The sequence below is a fragment of the Amblyomma maculatum genome, chromosome 3 (assembly GCF_055883805.1).
Source record: "Amblyomma maculatum isolate TAMU_Amacu chromosome 3, ASM5588380v1, whole genome shotgun sequence".
Lineage (NCBI taxonomy): Eukaryota > Metazoa > Arthropoda > Arachnida > Ixodida > Ixodidae > Amblyomma > Amblyomma maculatum.
The window spans coordinates 155,571,853-155,595,167 of NC_139346.1; the positions used below are offsets into that span (position 1 = coordinate 155,571,853).

The 23,315-nt window shown below is 47.4% G+C and overlaps 1 protein-coding gene across 2 annotated transcripts in view; it reads left to right on the forward strand.

Moving 5' to 3' along the window:
- The first annotated feature begins 5,911 nt into the window (after positions 1-5,911).
- LOC146196549 (piwi-like protein Siwi) overlaps positions 5,912-23,315 on the forward strand; it is a 62,682-nt gene continuing 45,278 nt past the window's right edge. Inside the window, exons 1-4 of one of the 2 annotated variants that reach the window (XM_084598296.1) lie at positions 5,912-6,061; positions 11,268-11,389; positions 21,767-22,127; positions 22,867-23,084. In XM_084598296.1, coding sequence (XP_084454422.1) covers positions 11,270-11,389; positions 21,767-22,127; positions 22,867-23,084 — 699 coding nt within the window. In that variant the 5' untranslated portion in view covers positions 5,912-6,061; positions 11,268-11,269. The other variant, XM_084598295.1, reaches the window with a different exon arrangement.

A 23,315-nucleotide genomic window follows, 5' to 3' on the forward strand; every position in this document is an offset into this window, starting at 1 on the left:
GTATGACAGTGTTATAGCTTGTGTCTGCAGCTTCCATTGCAAATCTTTTTCTGAATCCACTTTGCTACTTGCTTAATCACTTCTCTTAATTTGTGCCTCTTTGATATCGTGCATACTCATTAGCAGCATTCTTTGGCTGGCACATTATGCCCAATATAGGTAATCAGTAGAGCCAGGTTTACCAGTGGCTTAGTGCGTGAACTGATGAAGGCTGTGGCAGTTTTTAATTGGCCCTACATTCTGCCGTCCTCTGCCTTCATCAAAAATTGTTTGCAACCAGTCATAGTAGCAGGTAGCAATGAATGGACTAAATAGTGTAGATCTTGCAGCTGTTTCTGTACATTTCATGGTAGAATGCAGTACTATAGCTTCAAGCACCATGTTTTGTAAATTGAAGTCGGCAGTGGCATAGGCAAAAACGCAGCATGCCTACACAACTCCAGATGGCCCTGCGTTCGAAACCAACTGATGCGTGCAAATATTTTGGAGCATACGCACAACTCTTGCTAAGAAATATTTGTGTTTGAGCCTATTCCCCAGATGGAAAGTTGGCAGCACATCTATAATGACCGAATAATTAGGTGGTTAAACGAAATTTAGAAAAACTTCAACTACACTTGATCAACTTCTGGACCAATTGCTACTGCATGTAAGAAAGAGGATGCCATGGATAATGTGAAAGAGCTTTTTCATACTATGAGTTTTGTATGTGCTCTCTGTTCTCCATGCATCTCAAATTAGAAACTGCTGAAGATTATTTTAAATTAGGTGTAGGTAGTGCAAATTTAAGAGCATGATGAGAATATCATGCGTTGAATTACAAAAAAAAAGGAACAGCATGATTATTCTCATTTAAAAATTGGGACAAAACATACTGAAGACAGAGATCAAGAACTGCAAGCATAAACGGTACACTTAGGAGTATTGCAGAAAAATTTGATCTCTATGCCAAGTGCTCTGCCAACTTAATTTTTGCTAAATGAAATGGCCGTTTGAGATGGCAATCAGGGTCTCGCTTCGCAGGTAATGCATGCATAGAGGTTTCAAGAATGTTTTCATGTTTCTCTGCTGGCTTTAGATCTGCACGAGTGCATATTAAGACTTACTTATTCCTCGAGCTTCTAGCAAAAATTGATGCTTGTTCTGCTGACCTAGAAATTTAAAATCAAGCTTTATTGATGTGCTTGTCTTATTAATTTGCATCTCTCATAGCTCATATATGTCACCTTGGGACGTTAAGCTCAATATGCCATGTACTTATTCTAGTCGGAGTGTGTTTCGTTGGGGTATTGTATATTTGCCAGCTACTGTACTACCTTCAGTGAGAAATTTCTAACAATCTGGAAAATAGCACCATGTGACTGTGTCGAGGTCCCAGCGACGTTGCTTTCTAGGGGTGGTGTTGTCACTTTTTGAAGCTTGCAAAAGTAAAAATAGAGAAAAAACCATATCACGCTAATTCTCAAGTCCCGCCCGTACTGTACTTTGGCAACATATCGCCCTTAGAGGCTTGGTGCGGCGTCTTGTGCCCTTTTCTAAGCAGATGCTTGGACTGCAGTGTGGGTAAATGATATTTGACAGGGGCTTCCCAAGATGGATATAGATATATATCCTCGTTGGCACTCCCCTCCATTTGACTTAAAGGGACCCTAGAAAAATAATCTCATTCAGCAAGTCTGTAGTAGTGGGTTTTGTGAGCATTCTAGTACACAATAACACTAGTTCAGTGTGGTGAAAAACATTTATCAAAGAACATTTCAATGAGAGAGAAAAAAGAAGGGAAGGGGCAGGGGAGGGGGCCAGAGGAAGGACACGAACTGTCGGGAGACCTCCAGCTTTTCCTTTCAACTTTCGAGCATTTGCTAGCTGTGATCGCCCTCCAAGAGCTAGGGAAAGGCGCTACACTAACAAATTATACGACGTTCCAGCAGGACCCCTCGACTTGTCTATGCGTCCATAGAAATTATACAGCCAACCAGGCCGACTTAGACCTGCTACTTGAATACTCCTTTGTAATGGTGACCCTCCTCTCGCTCCGCAAGCAGCACCCACCGTTACACATACTCAATGTATACTGCACTCCGAAATAACCGAATGTTTTATTCGTGGACCTCTTTAGCAGCGCGCTCAGAGTTGCAGGTTGGGACCCCCTCCCGATTGTGGGCGATTTCAACGCTCCCAATCGAGTGTGGGGCTACCGTCGTGAAGAGAAGCGGGGATGCTAGTTGGCGGAGCTTGCGTCAACGCTTGGCCTCACTCTCCACATTGACTCAGTCCACCCAACTCGTATAGGCAACTCTGTGACTCTGGATTCGTGTCCGGACTTGACCTTCACCCGCAACATTCAGTATGCAGACTGGGTCAACATCGAGAAAACCATCGGCAGCGACCACTGCCTTCTCAACACAACTATTAGGACCCGTCCTTCTGCGCGACCCACAACACAAGCTCGACTCCTAGATTGGACCAAGTTCGGGCAAAACTATAACATTGAGACACCCATACATGAGCAAGGCTACCGATCTTGGTCCAAACAATTGTCTCCAGCCTTTGCTCCTCCAAAACTCAAATTCAGCTCTCAGAGGTGGTCTCGGATGTGGACAACCACCTCCTCCACCTCTGGGAGGCCCGGCATAGCCTTATCTGTCGGTGGCGCCGGCAGAAGCACAACCTTAAAGCTCGCATCGCCGAGCTCACCCAGCGAGCGGCTGAGTATGCGGCCCAACTCACAGACTCCAACTGGGTGGCCCGATGCAATACAGCCGCGCGGCAGATGTCTAGTCGGAACATCTGGCGACTCTCCCACGCCCTAATTGACCCAACGCAAGCACGCACGGAAACTCAAAAACACCTCCAAAGAGCAATACACAGCTTTCAGGGCAACGTAACTCGGTTGGCCCACAAGCTACGAGACCAGTACTTGTGCACCACTCAGGACCCCCGCGGGTCGGCATACTCTTGTGCAGGCTCTGAGAATGTTGAGCTGGATCAACCGTTCCAGCTCCACCACCTGAGGGCGGCCCTGGCGAAAATGAAATGTGGCACTGCTCCGGGTCGTGACATAATTACAGTCAAATTGTTAGCCAATTAACCTCCCCGACCCGGCATACATATTTTTATTGGATTACATTGACTCAATACGGCTTGGGGAAGTGCCACTCCCCATCAAATGGAGGAACGACAACCTTCATCCCATCTGGGCAATTGTGGGCAAACTGATAGAGACGATGGTACGCGACAGGTTGTCCGAGTTCATGGAATCCCAACACATTTTCGCGGACAACATGTTCGGATTTCGCCCACACAGATCTGCACAGGATGTCTTGCTACAACTCAATTGGGCTATCCTCGACCCCTTCGAATACCCCCATAATGACGAAGGTTGTATTCGCCTTGGATTTGAAGAGAGCATTCGACAGCGTTACCCACGAAATCATTCTCACCCACCTCGCTCAAACTAACTGCGGTAAAAACGGCTTTCAATACATTCAGCAATTTTTGACCGATAGACAATCTTACTTTCAAATCCAAGATGAGAAACATGGGCCTTTTCATTTAGGAACCAGGGGTACACCTCAGGGCGCGGTGCTCTCTCTTGCCTGTTATTCAATCGGGCTATGACGCACCTGCCGGCCCATCTGGGCGCAGTCGCCGGTGTGCAGCATGCGCTGTATGCCGATGACATCACCCTGTGGGCCACGCAGGGCTCCCTCAGAGACATTGAGGCCTCAACCTGCAGCAGACTGTAGTAGACTGTTATGCTTGTCGCTGCGGCCTCAATGCTCCCCCAGAAGTCTGAATTTGTACACATACGCTCATCACCAAAGTGCACAGCCAAAATTGCGTTGTTTCTTGAGACAGGTCCAATCCCTGACCATGTCGAAGTCCAGGTACTGGGGCTCTTCATACATCAACACAAATGGTCAGTAACGACATTGGCAAGGTGGGGGACCAGGTGGGCCGCATGGTCCGCCGGGTTTCTAATAAGCGCGGGGGGTTACGATGCAAGGACTCCTTGCGTCTGGCGCATGCATTTGTAACCAGTCGAATTCTATATTCGACTCCGTACCTCCAACTGCGGAAGCAAGACGAGGATGCACTCGAAGTCATCCTCCGCAAAATTATTAAACGGTCCCTGGACCTCCCGGTGAACACCACCAACCAGCGTCTCCTGGGGCTGGGCATGGTGAACACGTTTCGGGAGCTGCGGGAAGCCCACATGACAAACCAATATACACGTCTCTCGAAGACATCATCGGGTCGCCGCCTTCTTGCCCGACTATATATCCAACACACCATTCTCATGGAAGAGCGTGTACGCATTCCATCCCAGTGAAAATGCGCCCTCTTCCCGCAAACATGACCCGTGAGGCCGGCACCTGGCGCGGGCGGAAGCCCTGGCTCGTCACTATATATGGATCGAAACCCGGCGTATTCTACATGGACGCCTGGGGTCACCACCATGGGGGATGGTAAACGGCTGCAGCCGTCCACCAATCCGAACTATAGTGAACGGACTTACTTTTCGAGCCCGTAACATATAACACATGCGGAGGAGGTCGCCATTGCATTAGCTGCAGCTCATCCCACTTCCAAAACAATTATTTCCGACTCTCGCGGGGCCTGTCGGAACGTCGAGCAGGGCTGGGTACCGTACCTAGTCTATCACCTACTCCAAAACAGCGTCTACACCGGGGATCCCGCTCATGGGCTCCTGCTCACATGGGCCTTGAGGGAAATGAGGCAGCTGACGCGCCGCCCGCGCGCTCTTCTCACCGGGCATTCCCCTCCGACCCTGATAATCAGGAACTCGAATTCGCTCCGGCTTATTCTTTCAAAGATATTGTTTTACTACATCAATCTGGCCACGGCATTTATTCCCGCCAGTGTAAAGGCCTCTCAAATGCGGAGGAGCGGCTTCTGCCCCGCCTTCACACAAATACTTTGCTGTGCCCGGCAGCTCTCAAACACTTCGACCACTCTTTTTCGGGCAGCTGTCCGCACTGTGCGGAGAATTGCACCTGCACCTGCCCCTCCAACCCTGCTATCCCCCCTTACCCCAAACCCACCCGGGAGGACTGGGAGGCGACCCTGCTCGGATGCTCTGACCTACAGGCCCAAAAGACATTGGTTGAGCGCGCCCGGGCAGCAGCCAACGCCACTGGAGTCCCGTACTAAGGACCTCACCTAGCGCTTGTGAGGGCATGGTCCAATATCGTACCTCCCTGTGAATGCTCTTTTCCGTTAAATGTACCACCACCACCACCTACTCAGGCCAGCGACGTTCACGTCGGCATCTATAATATGAATTTTCGCGTGTGAATTGAGACAGCCATACGCCTGCCAGCAGAATTTTGTCCCGGAACACTTATCTATCTGTTGATCGAACTAGAATGCAGATTTTAACATGTGCCGCACAGGTTCTCGCAGACGCCGCGCTGCACGCTGACCGTCACTACAGGACTACTGTGCAGCCATCGTTCCAGCCATTGCCTCTACAGGAGGCGATGCTCCAGCTTGTCGCTGAACTTAGTGCGGCATCGTGAATGCCGCCGACCCCGCCGACGTCGTCACAACGTCGCGAGTTTACGTCGCGTTTACGCGCGCTTTTTAGGAGCAACAAAAGATATGCAAAAGAAAAGCGCGCGTTCATTGGCATGCTCATTGGTTTGCCGCATGTGACGTTGATCGCCCAATGGGACGCGCCGGATTGTGTCGAGGAGAAGAAAGCATGGAAGAAAAGATTGAGAAGGAGGTGTAAAATTTGAGTGAGGGGTTTCGGATAGATGGATGAATAGAAGGAATGTAAGAGCTCCGCTTTGAAACATGATGGTGACAGTTGCCTCATGCCCGCGGTTGCTGCCGCTTGCGCCGCCGCAGCTATATTGATGATCTCTTATACTAATATTGCTAATATATTTTGCTGTAAAAAGTCAGTTTCATCCAGGCTTTGCACAATACCAGGGTATTGCGGTTAGCGTTATTTACTTCGCTTACGTGGTTGTGTCTTGGTTGTGTTCTAAATAGTTCTAAAGCGACGACAGCGGCATCAGCGGCGTTGGTAAGCAGCACGCACCGTTTCGCTGCAAACATGTTCCAAAGCGAAGTAGTGTAGTGGTAAAACTGGTAAAACAGGCGCTGGTTTAAGCGCGTGGTAGGTAGGTCAGGTTGTTCGCCGATTGCGGCAAGTTGCTACGTGTTTGAGTTACGGGTTTAGTTGTAGCCGGTTGCAGCTTTGATATTTTACGCCTGCAGTAGCATTGTGAATGTGCGGTTTATTTTAAAAGTCCGGAAATACTGCCAGTGTCGAACCAAGCATTCTTGTGATCCGCCGTGTTCACGACAAGGTATGTGCGTATCTCTACTATTGAGCCGTGTTAATCGAAAGGAGTGTTATTTATATGGATATATCATATTGTACTTGGGCATAATGTGCGGATCTCGGCGTCGCGTGGTAATAAATGCAAGATGGCTCTGTAGCGTCAAGAAACGGGCCCAACAAGCTAACTTGGCTCTTGCTGCGTCTCAACACAACTCTGCATAGCAGCTTATTATTTAATCAGTTGGGTTGAAATGTTTATTCACAACGTGTGATGTAAATCGTTTAAGTAAGTAACGGCTTTTCTTATTTGTGTTTTGGAAGTCGTCCATGTGTTTTCAGCGTCGCGCACATCATCTACCATGGACATGCGTTTTAGCTTGGGAAATATTTTGCTCTGGGCCGACATTGCAGTGCACAAGGCCCTGTTTTTGCGCCATTTTCATTTGAAGGTGCAGTAACTATTGTCCGCTCTGTGATAGACGTGGGCGGAATTTATTTTCAATACCGCGGCGTGGTTAGCACTTTGACAAATCACATGGCGGGCAACTGGCATTGTTAGGACGCTAGGCCTAAGAGTTGACCACTGTCACTGCCCCTTTCTCCTTCAAAAGGTTGTCACTGTATTACTGTTGCAATTGCTTAGATACAATATTTGTGTGTGCAGATATCCTATTCAACCCGTGAAGGGGCTTATAGGTGCAAGTATACAAATAACCGACGAACACGAAAATAAAAATCTGAGCAGTGTTCGTATCTGTGTCTAGTGCCTTCGTATTCTTTTCTCTAAGGATAATTTGAAACGACAAGATGTCAACTCACTTTACAGGTATGGGAGGCAGCATTTACCCTTGCAGAACTTGTATTAATAGTTAGTTAGGCTCCGTATGGCTGTTTTCACTTCTTCCTCGACCATTCCTCGTCTTGAGTGCACGTTGTCAGTGCACTTTCACAGCTTTCAAAAATGCTGTAAAATATGGATTGTCAATTCAGTTAAGCAGTTGTAGCTGCTACATTTCGTAGTGATGATTTGTTAGAAACTTTTGGATCACGAGTTTTGCTGTTTTCCTTCATTATGCACTTATAGCGCTGCGGCTATAGAGCCGGCAGTTGTTTCTTGAAAGAGCGCTAGAAGCTTTTCTTTACTAACTCAGTGTTAGTGAGGAGGAATGAAGTTTATTAGGGATCTATATCGGATGGAGCACGCAAAAGTGTGTGCGCAGAAGCCATCCGGTCATAAACGAATGTATATTGGACGGGTTGCGATGGCGTGTTTTGGCGCGCACGTGGTACTGTGCCATTGTTGTGGGGGGCCTCTCGGGGTCTCTGGTAATAGCGGTGCATCCTCTGATTGGATTGGTACTGAGGCTTCCCTTTTTTACCAGGTAGACCAGAAAGGTCCTGTCAATGTAACAAGGCTGCCAACCAGGCCTGAGGCTGTGACCTCATGGCACAGCTCATAGGGCATGTGTGGTCCGAGTAGCATTTCTTTGCACTTTAAACTCTTTACATGAAAGAGGATGCTGGCAGCGTAGTGGTGGCATACTGCAAAACTCATTATCTTCATGGGGGTCTGAAGCAACTGTGATGGCAGAGCAAGGAACTTGTTTACTGCTCTTTCGTACAGAAGGTCCTACCCAAACTATTCAAGCTAAAATTGATATTGTCGTGGATAGCTGGATACTGGATTTTTTCAACCGCCACACATTCAGTCCTGCAAGAGGACGAACACTGCATAATGGCTGAAAGCCAAAATTAAGATGCTTCTGCTTTGATAAAATGCAAAAAAAAAAAAAAAAAAAAAAAAAACTGAGCAAACAGTTTGTGCTTAGGTGCTCTGGATGCATCAGTGTGTAGTGAAATTCATGACACTGAAGTGAAGATGCAAGATTCAAATGTCTTGCAGCTTGCCTGCAGGAACACATGAAGTATTTAAAATGTGCACGGAGTCTGCCGGCACGGCACTACTTTCCTGGGAGCTGTACTGGTGGACGTAACTTCTGGGCTGCCCGAGAAAAATCGAATGCCAGACTTGTGTCACCAGTCCAGGACTGCCTAGGACTGAAAATCGAGCATGCCCACTGTCTCTGTGCCCTGCAGCTATGCCCTATGGCATGGATGTGACAGGGCGAACTCCCCATACTAGATATTGGAGCTAGGAGCTATTCACTTTGTCTGAGGCCTTGTGGCATGTTTTGTTGTGGTTATTGCCGTTTTTAAAACCTGAAGAGGTTGCATCTGTGTGAAACTTTTGCTCCTTAGTTTATTGGTCCTCCGAGAAGGATTTCTGCTTCACTTAGTGGAACAGACGTTCGTATATGTCCTTGTTGCAATGTCACTTATCTGTAAGGAGGCCATTGCTGTTTCTGGCTGTATAATTGATTCCAGGCATATTGAACTCTAAAGGGATTGCAAAATAATTAGTATATAGTTTAGCAAACAAAACATGTCAACAAATACGCTTCTCTGTAAACCTGATTACAGTGCACCCACATTAATGGCGCGCTTCCTGCGGCAACGCGCTGCCCACAGGCATACTGGCACATATCACCAGCCATGAATGCACGATGCGCGCGCGCATCATGCATTCGAAGGTTGCTTTCAAGCAGACTCTATATTCACCTTATCATGGAGTTTTCCAGCGCTGCCAGCAGCTGCTTAAGGATGCTCATCGACCCAGATGCGCACACTTGCAAAGTGATCGTGCGAGTGCCATTAGGACGAGCACTCCTTGCAGGTGCAGAGCGAGCAGTTTGATATTGGATGCAAGGGCACACCAAGAAGCCACCTCTCGGCACTGCTCTTGTGACACACTAAATGGAATAACCAGGGATATAGCATGTCTACCGCTCCTGCATGATTCTTTCCTTGGTAGTCTAGGGGCGTGTTAATATCGCACTTAATTTACCCTTTTGTTTTGGGCCAGTTTAAGCTTAATTTACAGTATTACCCACTCGCGGAAAGAAAGCACTTCCCTGCATCAGCGAGCTTTGACTACTGCTACGCGTACCGACTGCAGAGTTATTGCTGTTATGAAAAGAACTGAAGCTACCATTCAGCCAGTCGGAAGTAAGCGGTCACTGAATCTCAGTAGAGTTCTGAGAGAGTAGTAGAGCTTAGGGTTGGAAGTGCTCCTCCATTTGCTTCATTCTGCTCCAAACTGCTTTTCCTGCTCGATTCTGCTCCAAAATGCAATATTGCTTCAAACCTTAATGTTTTTCCATCAAATTTAGCAGAACCTGATTTTACCGCTCAGTGGACCCAGGAAACTCCTTTCTGCAATGAACTACATGAGTTCTAATGATTCTGCTGGGAAAACAAGCACATACTTGACAATTGTGCCTCTTTGTTAAAGGGGGAGTGGGTCTTAAAATAATTTTCTTTATTTTGGGTCCAACTTCAAAGAAAAAAATATTTTGAAATAATTACAAAATTTTAGACTACATTAACCAATTCATCAACTAGCTTTTGTACAGCAGTTAAAATGATTGCTCGGCAGATTGACGATATTGTCACGTAGTGGTGACAAGGCCGTACACACCAAAAGAAGACGCAGGCTTGATGGTACGGAAATTAACTCTTTATTGGGCTGACTTGCGCCCGCAAAAGAACTAAGCAACTCGGCGGCGGCGATAGCAGCAAACGTGTTGGTCGATCGTCGAACAAAGAATGCTCGTCACACTCGTCAACGCTCAATTTAAAGGCTGCACAGAACAATCTCGATAACGTCGCAAACAGCTACCAGTACGGCCTGGAACATTGTGGAAAGACACCTGAGTGGCCGGAACCTTCGAGACAAATCTCGGTGCACCTTGTGCTACAACAAAACTGATAAAGGCGTGACTCGTGACATCGAGCATTAACAAACAAAGATTACGGAACTGATACGCGGTCAAGAATCAGAGTGATAAGCCTGTATGCCAGCGGCTGTTAAAAAACAAATACTGTTATGAAGGTTTCGCAGCAATATCCTGCTGTTACTAGTGGTGCCATTTGTCTGTACACATGCTACTCAATGTCATTGAAATCTGCTGTGTGACAACAGTGTCTTGATAGCCCTAAAAAAAAATTTTATGGCCACTGACTCAATTGGTTCTACTTTGGCAGCTTTGCTACACCCGAACTCCAGCTTGAGCATACACATTGAAAGTTCCAAAAAGTGTCAAAGCATGCACTGCGTTTGCACAGAACCACCAAGTGGTTTTAAACCACTCCGTCTCTGTGCCGCCCCCTCCCATTTTTTTTTTTTCTTTTGCATGATTAAGCATTACTTGCAAAGGTAGTTCTAGCACTTCTTTTTGCAGTATTAACGTTTACGCTGAAAGTATTGATGTGGAGAAGGCATGCCCATCCACTTTGCAGACCCTAACCGATTCACCAGCCTTGGTTTCAAGACTGATACTGAGAACGATTTTTATTCATTTCTTGTTCTCCTCTGAAATTTATTTTATGGCTGTTTCTGGTTGCACTGACAATTTGCCCATTTGCGGAAAAATTTAATTTGATAAAATTGTTCTGCCACTCAATGAGAACTCTGTGAGATTGAACTTGTTTAGTGGTTTTATTTGGAGACTTGTGTGCTATTACCTACACAGGGGGACAGGTGAGACACAAAGCAAGACACAAGCAATAAGAATTAAACTTTGCACTTGTGTTGTGTGTTGTCTCATCTGTCCCTTTGTGTCGCTAGTAGTGTGCATGTCTCCAAATATGATAATCAACTGGCCCCTGTGCTAGCATTTAGTGGCTTAATTCACCATTCTGAAACCATAGCTCGAGGCTGCTGTAAGTTTTTTTTTTTTTAACTGTTTATTTTGTCTATTAGATTGCAATGTGACAGTGTGCATCATTTCTTCAGTAGTTAAAATCTGCACTGTCAGTTTGAGCTGCTGAAAAGGGAGTTTGCGAGCAAGACATGATTCTTTTCTCGGAAATGTGCTTTTTTCAGACATGTCTGATCAGCCTACAGGACGCGCACGGGGTCGGTCGCGGGGCAAGTCCCGCAACATACCCCCTGCACAGGAAGCTGGGGTACGTCGACCTGGCTTCGAGGGCCCTGGGCCGTCTCAGGTGAGTGTCTTACTCTGTATTCCCATTTCTCTGCTGATCGAGCCCATTGTGAATAGTTTGAAAATTTTTTTGGTCAGCTTAAGGTGGGATTCTATTTTTCAGGAAAATTAATATCAAATACAATGAGTGCGGAATCGAACCCAGGCTTCTGTGGCTGCTTTTGGGTGGAGGTGAAAAGCTAGGTTCCTGTGTCCTGTGCGATGTCAGTGAACGTTGAAGGGGTAGAGATGCCAAATTACAAGGTTGTGCAAAGCGTGTCATATGCTTTCTTTGTGTTTGAAGACCACCATTGCAGTCGAAGTATTAGACTTAAGGGAGGAGTAGAAAATAGGTTAATTCTTTTTTAAAGTTTGTGGAAATGTTCGCTCTTGCATTCCAGGCCTATCGCTAGTGCAAAGACTGTGACGTAGGTTCACTGAAAAAACCCACATTCAAGTATTTGTGACGTCACTGCACAGTGTTTTGACATAAGAGACAATGCTGCTGGTCAGCTATTTCTGGCTGTTTTATTGCACCCGTAGCATTCTAACAGTTCTAACGCACGGACAGCACGACGGCTCAATGTAGCCAAAATTGTAGCGGCAATGGTTGGCGGTTGGCGTCGGTCGCTGTAGCCGAGACCGAAGTGGCCGGTGGCACAGCAGTGAGGCAATGTAGTGCTATTTGGTTTTATACCGGAAAAGGCAAATGTTATTAGGACTGCTGTTAACTCTTGCAACAGTAGCATGCCTGCACAAATGCGGAGCCTTCGGCAACGACGCCTCCCACGGGCGCGCCAGGTGTCGAACTGCTTGCTCTTTGCCTGCCCTACTCACAGCTATACTCCGTTTCATACATCAAGTACAACACTGCCAGAGCTAGAACTCTTGTTTGTACTCCCCGCATCCGCGATGAAAAATAGTGCCTTCTCTTGACGAGAGGAAAGAATAGTTGCTTTGTCTGCAAGCTTAATACGTCCTACATTTGCCATCAACTCCATAAAAAGCACCCTTTTAGGGAGAAAAAATCGGATTCGGTAACCTCGATAAAACGTGCGTATGGAGACTGACCTCAATAGGCCTAATTTTCTCTCCACAAGTAGCGCAGACGACTGTTCCGGGTCACTTGCAGCATTTCTCGGCGCACCGGGGTCACACCGGCGCTTCATGGTGACTGTACACGCGTACTGCGATGTAAGCAATTGCTGATTTCAGTTCACTGTTGCCAAAACTGTACTTGATCGTTTTGATTCGCTAAAATTGTGAATGAAGGTTCGCACGCATAAGCCATGCTCAAAACTGCGCACGAAAGCGATGCCTCGATCAGTGTGATTCAAACTATATACCTGTGAGCATTTACATGCGCTCCTTCACAGTCAAAGCCTCTCCCATTTTTTAAATTTTCCCAGCTACTCGCATAGCATAGGAATTTGGGCAAAATTGTAGTGAAGCGAGCGGCCGACATCGGCGCTGCTGCGAGGAACAAGTTGTCGGAGAGTGATTTGGTGACAGCTGTTCGCAGGTGACAACGGCATGTTTCCGAGTGTTTCGTGCTGGCGCAGCGTGACTGGATCGCCAAAATGACGCAAACATCATGTTTACGGATGCAGTCGACCAACTCTTCCGCAGTAGACTCTGCCATGAGAGCATATGACGGAGTCACATTGCAGACAGAGCAGACGACGCGCCTACTCGTTGACGTCACCAGTTTTTGGCCCACGTGACATTTCCTTGTTATGCATTCAGTTTTGATGTCGAGTGAAAACCTAATAACTATGAACTGAAACTGCTGCGTATAGTAATAAATTGTGTAATGCAGTTTTGCCCTTCAAACATGGTGCTCTACGACGCTTACAGAATCTCTACGCAGTATTTACAACACAAAAGTATGGCACAAAAATTTGGTGTTCCTACCCCTTTAAATAATCTCCAGGTGGTTTAAATTTACGGAGTCTGGCACCGTCAATTCAGTGTTGCCAAATGTCGGTGAGCAAAAGTAGCTAGATGGCAGCGTGAAAGTAGCTAAAGGTAGCTAAAAAATTTAGCAAGGAGCTAAAAGTAGCTAGATGTTTTCCCAAGTTTTATTTTATATTTTGGATATATAATGCATTTATTGGCAGCTCTATTATTGTAAAAATTAAACGCAGCTATCAAGACATGGTTTCCTGCAGGCGACTACGCATGACAAGTGCTAACTAACGAACATGGAGGAAGGAAAGAACTTGTTTGCTTCCTTCCTTCCTTCCTCAATGCTAACGAATAACGAATGATAAATGTGCTCAGGTTTCGATTCCGATAATTTAGGCAGACGTAGTTTTCGCAAAGCGTTAAAGCTTGCGCGCTAAGAAAAGATTAGCTGCGAATGCATCACTGCTTTGTAAACATGTAAAGAATGGACGTTTATCTACTTTTAGTGCGTACACAGAGGCCTATGAACGGAGAGTTATGAAAGGTTTAATGACTGTCCAGGCGATATCTTCAGTCCGCGACTCGGCATAACTCGGACCGGTGGGCCTCTTTTATCCGCTCGGCGCTGACCGCGCATGATCCGCAAAGAGTCGAATCAGACAGTCGATTCCAGGCGCCTTATGGTCGCCTCGCAAGGAACGTTAAGAGTTTAAGTAATAGGAATGCGTACACACATGCACAATAGTGTACCGCGAGCACGACTTCGATGCTCATCGGAGCCATCGCGCTGCACGATAGGCGACACCCGTCAGAAGCTGCGCCGCCACATCAGCCGCATGGCCTCGCATCTCTTTACTTTGTGAGCTATTTTTTTTTCTTTTTCCCGCTGAGGCAAACATGGAGGAAGCTCCATGGAGGTAGAGGTAGAGTGTACTAGAATAGTACACTCTAGTAGAGGCGGCGGAGGCATACCAACACCCCCTAAGTGGCGCCTTGTATTGCATCTTCCTCCTCTCTCTTTTCAAGTGTTTCCTTCTTTCTCGCAATATATCCAATATATCTTTGTCTGGTTTGCGGCTTGTTTAAAAACTACCAAATGGCGCTATGTGCCTGACGTCAGTTTCATCATGTGTAGCGTCTGTGGGAAAATGTTTCACGCCAGAATAGTAATTTTTCAAAATGTAGCTAAATTTAAGCTAAATTTCACCAAAATAGTTAGATTTGTAGCTATATTTTGAAGAAAGGAGCTAAAACAGCTACTCGTAGCTAAACTAACTTTCTTGATAGCTAGTTGAGTCCAAAAGTAGCTAAATCTAGCTACAAAGTAGCTAAATTGGCAACATAGCCCAAGTCTCTTTGGGATGTTAAATCCCATAAACCAACCAACAAAATACGAAGAGGAAACTAGTGGTCTATGTTAAACATTGCTTTTTCGTTTTCTTGTTGGTAATCAAATACAGTCGAACCTCGATATAAGGAACTCTCCAGGCACTCCGCTCAAGGCCGCTGGCACTCGCCAAGTTTGCCCTCCCCTTACCTTCACCCCACCACTAGAGCTAACGCCAAAAAACACACCAATAGTTTGCTGCGCGGCACCCTGGCGTGCTGCCAAGAAGTACGCTGGTCTGAGACTGCGTGTAATGGGGGGACGCGCTAACAGCTAGCGGTTTTTTTTTTTTTTTTTAAGTTCTCAGTGGCAAAAGTGGGAGGTGGGCTCTTATGCAAATAAATATGGTACACGTGTCCGTAAAGCCTGAGCAAAAGATTGCGGCGACCAAGGTAGCTGCGCCGGCGTGGGAGATGCAGACATGTGACTAATCAAGTTCACTATAATACGGCACCGTCCCCGCTAAAGTCCCTAGGTCAGCTGATCTAGAGACTCGTATTAATTCTATTGGCTCTTGTCTCTGTTTGCAAACATAGAGTGATGATGATGGTGATACCAGTGGCTTGCTATTTGCACACACGGTGGAAAATTACGCTTCTGCATCTGTTTGGTGTCGCTCATTTTATGCTCCATATATACAAAATAATATCTGGCGCCCTTGTTAGCGCGACTACTGCTAGAATTTCTTGGGCGTTTTCTGAATTCGTCATTTACAAGTTCCCAGCAGCGTTTCATGAACCTGTTGCTTCATTGGGGCAGCTAAAACATAGCAACCTCGACGTAACGAAATTCGCGATTTAATGAAATTTTCGGCTGCAAGTATGACTTCGTTATGTCGAGGTTTCACTGCACGAGCAAAAGGAACTTTTACCTTTATTGTTAAAAAATTTACTAAATATGTATCCCACGCCAGCAGTCATAACTCATATATATACCTGACCACAAGTTAAAATTTGTTCATCCAGTGGCCTCATGCTTTGTGCTGTACAGTGCCGTGAATGTTTGCCTGTTTCTTCCCTTCCCTCTTTCTCGCTGCATTTTTACTTTTTTAACTTCCTTAACAGACTTTACTATAAATGGGGAAGAATGTACATTTGTCTATTGAAGATGAATTGGAACTTCAGTTTTACTGGACTATATTCATGTTTACTACTGTAGCGAGGTTCTACTCGCTGGGGTGGCACAGTGGTTAGGGCGCTAGACTACTAGCCCAAGGATGCGCGATCGAATCCCGGCCTCGGCAGTCACTTTTCGGTGGAGGCGAAAAGCTATGCATCCATGTACTGTGTGATGTCAGAACCCCAGGTGGTCGAAATTTCAGGAGTCTTCCACTATGGCGTTTCATAGTCTTAGTCTCTCTGGGACTTTAAACCCCTGAAACCAAACTTATAGCAAGGTTCTACTGTATACACATAGGCATGAACTGTGCAGTGAACCAAAATAATTACAATATCGTGAGTTGTTTTTAATGGCATAATTACCAAGAACTGTGGTATTTAATAAGGAATGCTTTTAAAGAAATGCAACAGTAATAAAAGTACTGCAAGATTTTTCTTTTTTTTCTTGCGTTGTTGCACAGCTTACTGAATGTGTGCAGTTTCATTAAAATATTTATTCTGGGAAAAAAAAGTTATTAATGTTGGTGTAGGCAGAAATGGCAGAAAAGAGTTTTGTGGAAAACAACGGTTTCATATAGCTACATTATACTGGAATGGAAGCGCTGCTCTAGGCAGGTGATGGTGGTGGTGAACTCTTTTATTGCGCCCAAAAACAGGGGACTAGTCAAAGGACCGGTGGCGCTGGCTTAGAGGAGGTCGGCGGGGATCCCATAGGATGCCGCGGCCTCCACCGTGCGCTGGATATGCCAGCGTTGGTCTGCTGGCTCGGAAGTACGCAGGAGAGACTCCCACGTCTCTGGGCTGTTTGAGTTGTCTGTGTTGTAGTGTGTACAAGTCCACGCCATGTGTATGAGAGTGGCCGGAGTTGAGCAGTGTTTACACATGGGGGTTGTCTGTTTCGGAAAGATCCTGCTGTATAAGATGGGGTATGGGAAGCTTCCAGATTGTAGTTTGCACCTTCGGACGGCCTCACGTCTTGTTAGATCGCGGTGTGCGGGAGGATATGTGCATCTTTGAAATCGGTAGTGCTGGAGTATGTCTGTGTAAGTGGTGAGTAGACAAGCGCGGGAGATATTAGTACAGTAAAACCTCGTTAATTCGAACTCGGTTAATTCGAACTGACGCTCGGGTCTCAGCATGGCCCTATGTATTTCAATAGGAGGAGATCTGCTGTATAAGATGGGGTATGGGAAGCTTCCAGATTGTAGTTTGCACCTTCGGACGGCCTCACGTCTTGTTAGATCGCGGTGTGCGGGAGGATATGTGCATCTTTGAAATCGGTAGTGCTGGAGTATGTCTGCGTAAGTGGTGAGTAGACAAGCGCGGGAGATATTAGTACAGTAAAACCTCGTTAATTCGAACTGACGCTCGGGTCCCGGCATGGCCCTATGTATTTCAATAGGAGGAAACGCCCGATAATTTGAACATGCCAGTATCCACAACGGTTAATTCGAACTAGGAGCCAGGGGCTCACACAGGTCCTCGCAGACAGAAGTCGGCCCATATCGTGTACAATGTGCAGAAAGATTACTAAAGACGCAAAAAACAAAATCATTCAAATCTGCCCGCGTGCGCGAGACGCGGTGCGCACTTGACAGTCACAGCGAGCATTCCGGTGCATGCCGTAGCAGGTTTTCGCTGCCGGGTGCCGCCAGGCTCCATCACACCAACGGTCCGGCGCAAGCCATTGCAGGTTTTGGCTGCACCGCGGTTGCTGGGTGCGCTTTTGACAAGCCTTTTTTCTTTTTGTCCTGCGGTCACGTGTGCACAACGCAGTTGTCGGTGTCGTGCATTTGTTCGTGCCGCGGTGGTCCAAGCTTTACCGTTTTCGTTGCCTCACCGCTTTGCCAGCGACGACTCATCGATTGTGACAGCCATGGCAAACCGCGGTAAGTACACGGCACAGGGCCTCAAGACGAAAATGGGGATTTTGAGTGAGGTGGAACGTGGTGTCCTATCCAAGATGGATATAGCCAAAAAGTATGACATCAAGAAGAGCAACACTGTCAACGTATCTCAGGAACAAGGAATCGATCAGTGCTGCCTTTCGTAAAGACGTTATGGAGCCCTCTCGCAAAAGGCTACGGACATCGGCCCATCCCGAAGTGGAGAGTGCCGTAATGGCATGGATAAAAGAAGTTCACAGCCGGAACATTCCGTTAAGCGGGCCCATAATTGCTGCGAAGGCTGCAGTCTTTGCCAGGCAAATGGGCATCAGCGAGTTCGGCGCGTCGGAAGGCTGGCTGTCGCGTTTCAAGGCGCGTCACGGGCTGACATTTAGTGGGGAGTCAGCTGAAGTCGACAAGGAAACGTGTGAACAGTGGGTCTCCAGTGAACTGAAGGAACTCCTCGCTGATTATGCGCTCAGCGATGTATTTAATGCTGACGAGACGGCGCTGTATTTCAAATTGCCCCCCAACAAGACAGTCACTTACAAAAGCGACACTTGTGCTGGCGGAAAGAAAAGCAAAGAAAGAATCACCGTCATGATGTGCGCAAATGCGACGGGCACGGAACGGTGCCGCTTGCTGGTGATCGGCAAGGCAGAACAGCCTCGCTGTTTTAAAGGCATCAAGACGCTTCCTGTTGATTACACCGCAAACAAAAAGTCGTGGATGACACGGGAAATTCTCACCGACTGGCTGCGCAAGCTAGACAGGAAATTCGCTGCACAGAACAGGAATGTTCTCATGTTCGTGGACAACTGTACAGCTTATTGTGACGTGAGTGGACTGACAGCAATCCGCTTGGCATTTTTGACTAAAAACACGACTTCTGTGCTCCAGCCTATGGATCTTGGAGTTATTCAGAACTTAAAAACGCTATTCAGGCGCCACCTCCTATAGAGACTTCTTCTTTGTTTGGACAGTGGCAAGTCGTATGACATCGATTTGCTTGGAGCTGTCCACATGCTGGCATCATCGTGGAATACCGTCAAGCCGGAAACTATCAAAAATTGTTTCCGCAAGTGTGGCTTCGGTGACGCCCCAGAAGCATGCAGCGCGGAGGTAGCGGATTCTTCATCTGATGACTCCGTCGTGCTCGACCGTGGCTACGCGGCTTTGTCGGAGGGTGTCGCCTTTGAAGCCTACGTTGACGTTGACAATGGTGTGGAGACGTCTGGGCCCTTGAGTGATGAGGATATAATCGCGGCTGCATGTGCTCCACAGGGCTCACGGGTGGCGAACACGGCTGAAAGCGATGAAGAGTCAGACGTAGGCGACGATCCAGTGCCACCCCCTAGTGCATGTGAAGTAGTGTTGGCGCTCGATTTCGCTGCACGATACTTCTCCGCCGATGAGAATTCGGATCCTGTGCTGCAACTCTTGGGCAAGCTGCAGTCGATGCTTGTGGAGTCGCGGCACAAGAAACGCAAGCAAACGCACATTACCGATTATTTTTCCATGTAAATAAACATGTCTTGAAGCTCGCTACTCACACGAATGCATTCCGGTTCTTGTTTGCGGCGCATGACTGACCGATTAGTCCCGTTCATTCGCCGTTGCTGCTCAATTGCAAAAATTATCGGAATGGCCCCTCCGTAAACGTGTAGTAGCGCCTAGCCCTCTTTACTCATGGTAATGAGTCAACATGTGGGCTCGGCCAGCACGGTGGGCCACGATGGCGCTCATTCCAGTGCCCGACTGTTAATTCGAAGAGTCAGACGTAGGCGACAATCCAGTGCCACCCCCTAGTGCATGTGAAGTAGTGTTGGCGCTCGATTTCGCTGCACGATACTTCTCCGCCGATGAGAATTCGGATCCTGTGCTGCAACTCTTGGGCAAGCTGCAGTCGATGCTTGTGGAGTCGCGGCACAAGAAACGCAAGCAAACGCACATTACCGATTATTTTTCCATGTAAATAAACATGTCTTGAAGCTCGCTACTCACACGAATGCATTCCGGTTCTTGTTTGCGGCGCATGACTGACCGATTAGTCCCGTTCATTCGCCGTTGCTGCTCAATTGCAAAAATTATCGGAATGGCCCCTCCGTAAACGTGTAGTAGCGCCTAGCCCTCTTTACTCATGGTAATGAGTCAGCACGGTGGGCCACGATGGCGCTCATTCCAGTGCCCGACTGTTAATTCGAACTCCGCTTAATTCGAACAATTTTCTCGGCCCCTTCGAGTTTGAATTAACGCGCTTTTACTGTATCAGCGAAAGCAGGGTGGCTGATCATACTCTCGGCTCAGCAGCTGGGATCTCCAGCGAGAGTGTGCGCCTGGGTGTTTCCGCTGAGCGACTCGTGGGCTGGACCCCAAAGAAGTAAGCGAGATGTGGGAGAGGGTGCTGTAGAACGTAGAAAGTAACGCCTGGCGAGAGATACGGCCAGCATCGTAGTTGCAAATAGCCTGTTGAGAATCACTGATGACGACTTTGGAATTAGGGTCGGCTAGCGCTAGAGCAATGGCAACCTCATCAGCTGCGGTGACTGTTTCTGCATTGCGAATGCTGCAGGCTGTGTACCAGCTGCGATGAGGGGCGAGAGCTACCGCCACCATCGCTGGCCTCGTTGGGTGTTGAGAGGCGTCCGTATACGTGACGTCCGGTCGGCCCGTCTGCCTCAGTGTTTTGCAACAAAATTTAGCGGAATAGGGTTTTGCTGCTCAGTGGGCTTTGAATGGTATTGCCTAGAAAAAAATGCTATCTGATGCAATTTAAGAGTCTATGAGAACCACAGAAGGGTGATAGCATGTTGTGATTTACATGTATGCAGGATAGGGTCGTCATAGTCAGAATTATGGCAGCACTCTGATGGTACAGGTTTAAACGCATCTCGTGCTAAGCCTAATGCATATAAAATTTTCATAACCCAGAAAAGCATAATACAGTAAAATCTCAGTGATATGAATCCGGTTACGAATTTCGGGATTATACGAATTCACGAAGTTCCCCAGCCAGAGTGCATTGTGTACAATAGGCAAAATTTCGGATGGTCCGGACACTCCCCCGCACCACCATGGATGATACGAACGCGCAAACTGCGACCGCGACCTCAAACACTATGCACTCTCTGCACATTGTTGACTCCGCGATTGCTAGCCGCGCTGTATGTACGCGTCACAAGCAGTTCACGGTGACGCATGGTCTGCTCTTCGCCGACGTCTCGATTTTCTGTCGAGCTCACACCGCGAAAAGCTTTCAGCGGCGCGTGGCCCACAAACCACACCCGTCGCGACTGCCGTAGCTAGCGGCGGCATGCGAGGCCGGTGCGCACAGACCGAACATCACGGACTCTGCGATCACGATCCGCGAGCAGTTCGCGGCACCGCGCGGCCCCGTTGCCATCCCCATTCATGCTGTACGCGCTGCTAGAAGTACGCGGAGGCGCGGGCGGACTCCACATCGCCGGCGCCGTGAAAGGTTTGCAGCAGCGCGCCTGTGAGTAGTAGTTGGCGGGCGCGCACGCCATAGACTTTGCGAGTGCTAGTCGCGCTGTACACATTGCGAGCAGTCTGTTGCGCCCGCCACGCTACTGGCAAAGTCGCTGTCTCTTGTCATACTTTACGCACAGTGAGAAGTCTGCGGAGGCACACATCGCGCTGTGTCCGCCGCAAATGGAGAGCTTTACGCAACTGTAATAAAACTTCTCGGGCGTAAACAGATATGCGCAACTACCTTTCTTGTGCTTCTGCATACTTTGTTTCGTTTGTTTTGGTGATACAAATTTTATTGCGACCCCGTAAGATTCGTATCACCGAGGTTCTACTGTAATTGTTTGTTCATAAGAAAAATTTTAACGAGCCATGAGCAATTGAGTTTTAACCTTATCTTTCCAAAGATTGTGTAATTTGAAATAAAATTAAAAAATTTTTCGATATTACTGCAATTTCAAAAATGTCTTTAAAGTGGCCTTCTACCTTAAGCGCTGTTGCTAGTCGTTAAAAATTTGTAAACTTTTTAGACTACTACTGTATGAAGACTCTCCTTGTTGCGTAAACATCATCCTCTACCTTTTCTTTTTGATACTCTATTCCTGTGATAGCCACCACCTCAGGCATACCAGCAACAGCCACAGCAGCGCCCAAGCTATCAGCAGCAGCCAAGCTACCAGCAACCGCCAAGCTACCAGCAACTGCCTGGTGCCATGGCTGCGCCACCACAGCAGCAGGCAGCATTCCAGCCGGCACCAACAATGGCCTCATCAACTGGGCGTGCTGCTCATAGGCCTGGAACGTTAGTGCGACCTGGAGATATTACTCAGGCACCCCCTCAGCCGCCCACCGAGCAGATGGGAGCCATGAGCCTGGCCGGAGGAGACACTGCAGGCAGGGGCGCCCGTCGTGGTCGGCGGGATGAGATTGCTATCCTTGCAACCCGGCCACAGCGTATCACTGACAAAAAGGGTGAGTTTGCAATGTTGGCAATGTTGACGAGTTTGGCGACTCAGCTACCCCTGCCCTGCATTATTGTTACATGCCTGCAAGTTCTTCAGATTGTCCAGTGAAATGTATGAATATGGGTCAGTGTTATGGTTTTTTTTTTTTTGTTTTGCTTCAAATTGTGCGAAGCGCGAATTTAATTTGAGGAAAAAAAAATTTGTTGCTGTATATACTCTTGGGCCACACTTCACGAATTTCATGCAGGGATATTCATTTTTCTGTTGGTTTTCTTACAACAGTGCAAGCGCTGTTGCGTGCCCGGTTGTAATGTGCCGACACGCATTTTCTTTACGAGTTAGCACAGATGTGGGGAATTCGTCGGTACAACAGGTTGCCAGCAGTTGCTTTAACCATTGTACTACGTTTAGGAAAAGCCACTTGATATTCAGTTCCTCCTAAGAGCCGGAGATGTCGATGTGGCGTGTACTCTGGCTGCGTTCCGCACTTATCACTCTCGGCGTCTAGTGGACGTATGTTGATGGGAAGGTTATCGGGCAACTTTATGTTCCGACGTGCATTTTCAATGTGCATTGGAGTATGTGTGGGTAAGTCAGTGACATTGAAAGGGCTATTTTCAGTTTTCCCTTTTGACCAGTTTCTCAGCTGCGGAGGAACAGCAGTTCAGACGTGTGTTCCATGCGCACTTCTCATCTTTGCGACTGATGTAGTGATTAGGCTTTTTGATGTTATGTGCTTACTCCAGGTACCACCGGGAACCCTATTAGGCTGTTGTCGAACTATTTCCGCCTGGAGACAATGCCAAACTGGGCCATTCAACAGTATCACGTGGACTTCGCACCGAACATTGAGTCGTCCCGGCTGCGTAGTGCTCTTCTGAGGGATCACCGGGACAGGTTCGGAGGAAGCTACATATTTGATGGCATGTCTGATTTGAAGAGTTCCACTCGTCTGGAGCACAAGGTTAGTCTTCGGTTCTTTCTTTTTTTCCTGGGGTTGCACCTCTTTACAGCATGTGAAGCACACAACAGAACTGTGAGGTAGAGGACCACTGCACAGGTTCTCACCAAACTAACTTACCGTGACAGTTTTTAGATGCTGTTCGGGCATTTTTCCCACACCTGTGAAGTCCAAAGTGACAAGCTTTTGCTGTTAAGCTGGCTAAGCATCTTTTGAAAAGGGTCCATTAATGCT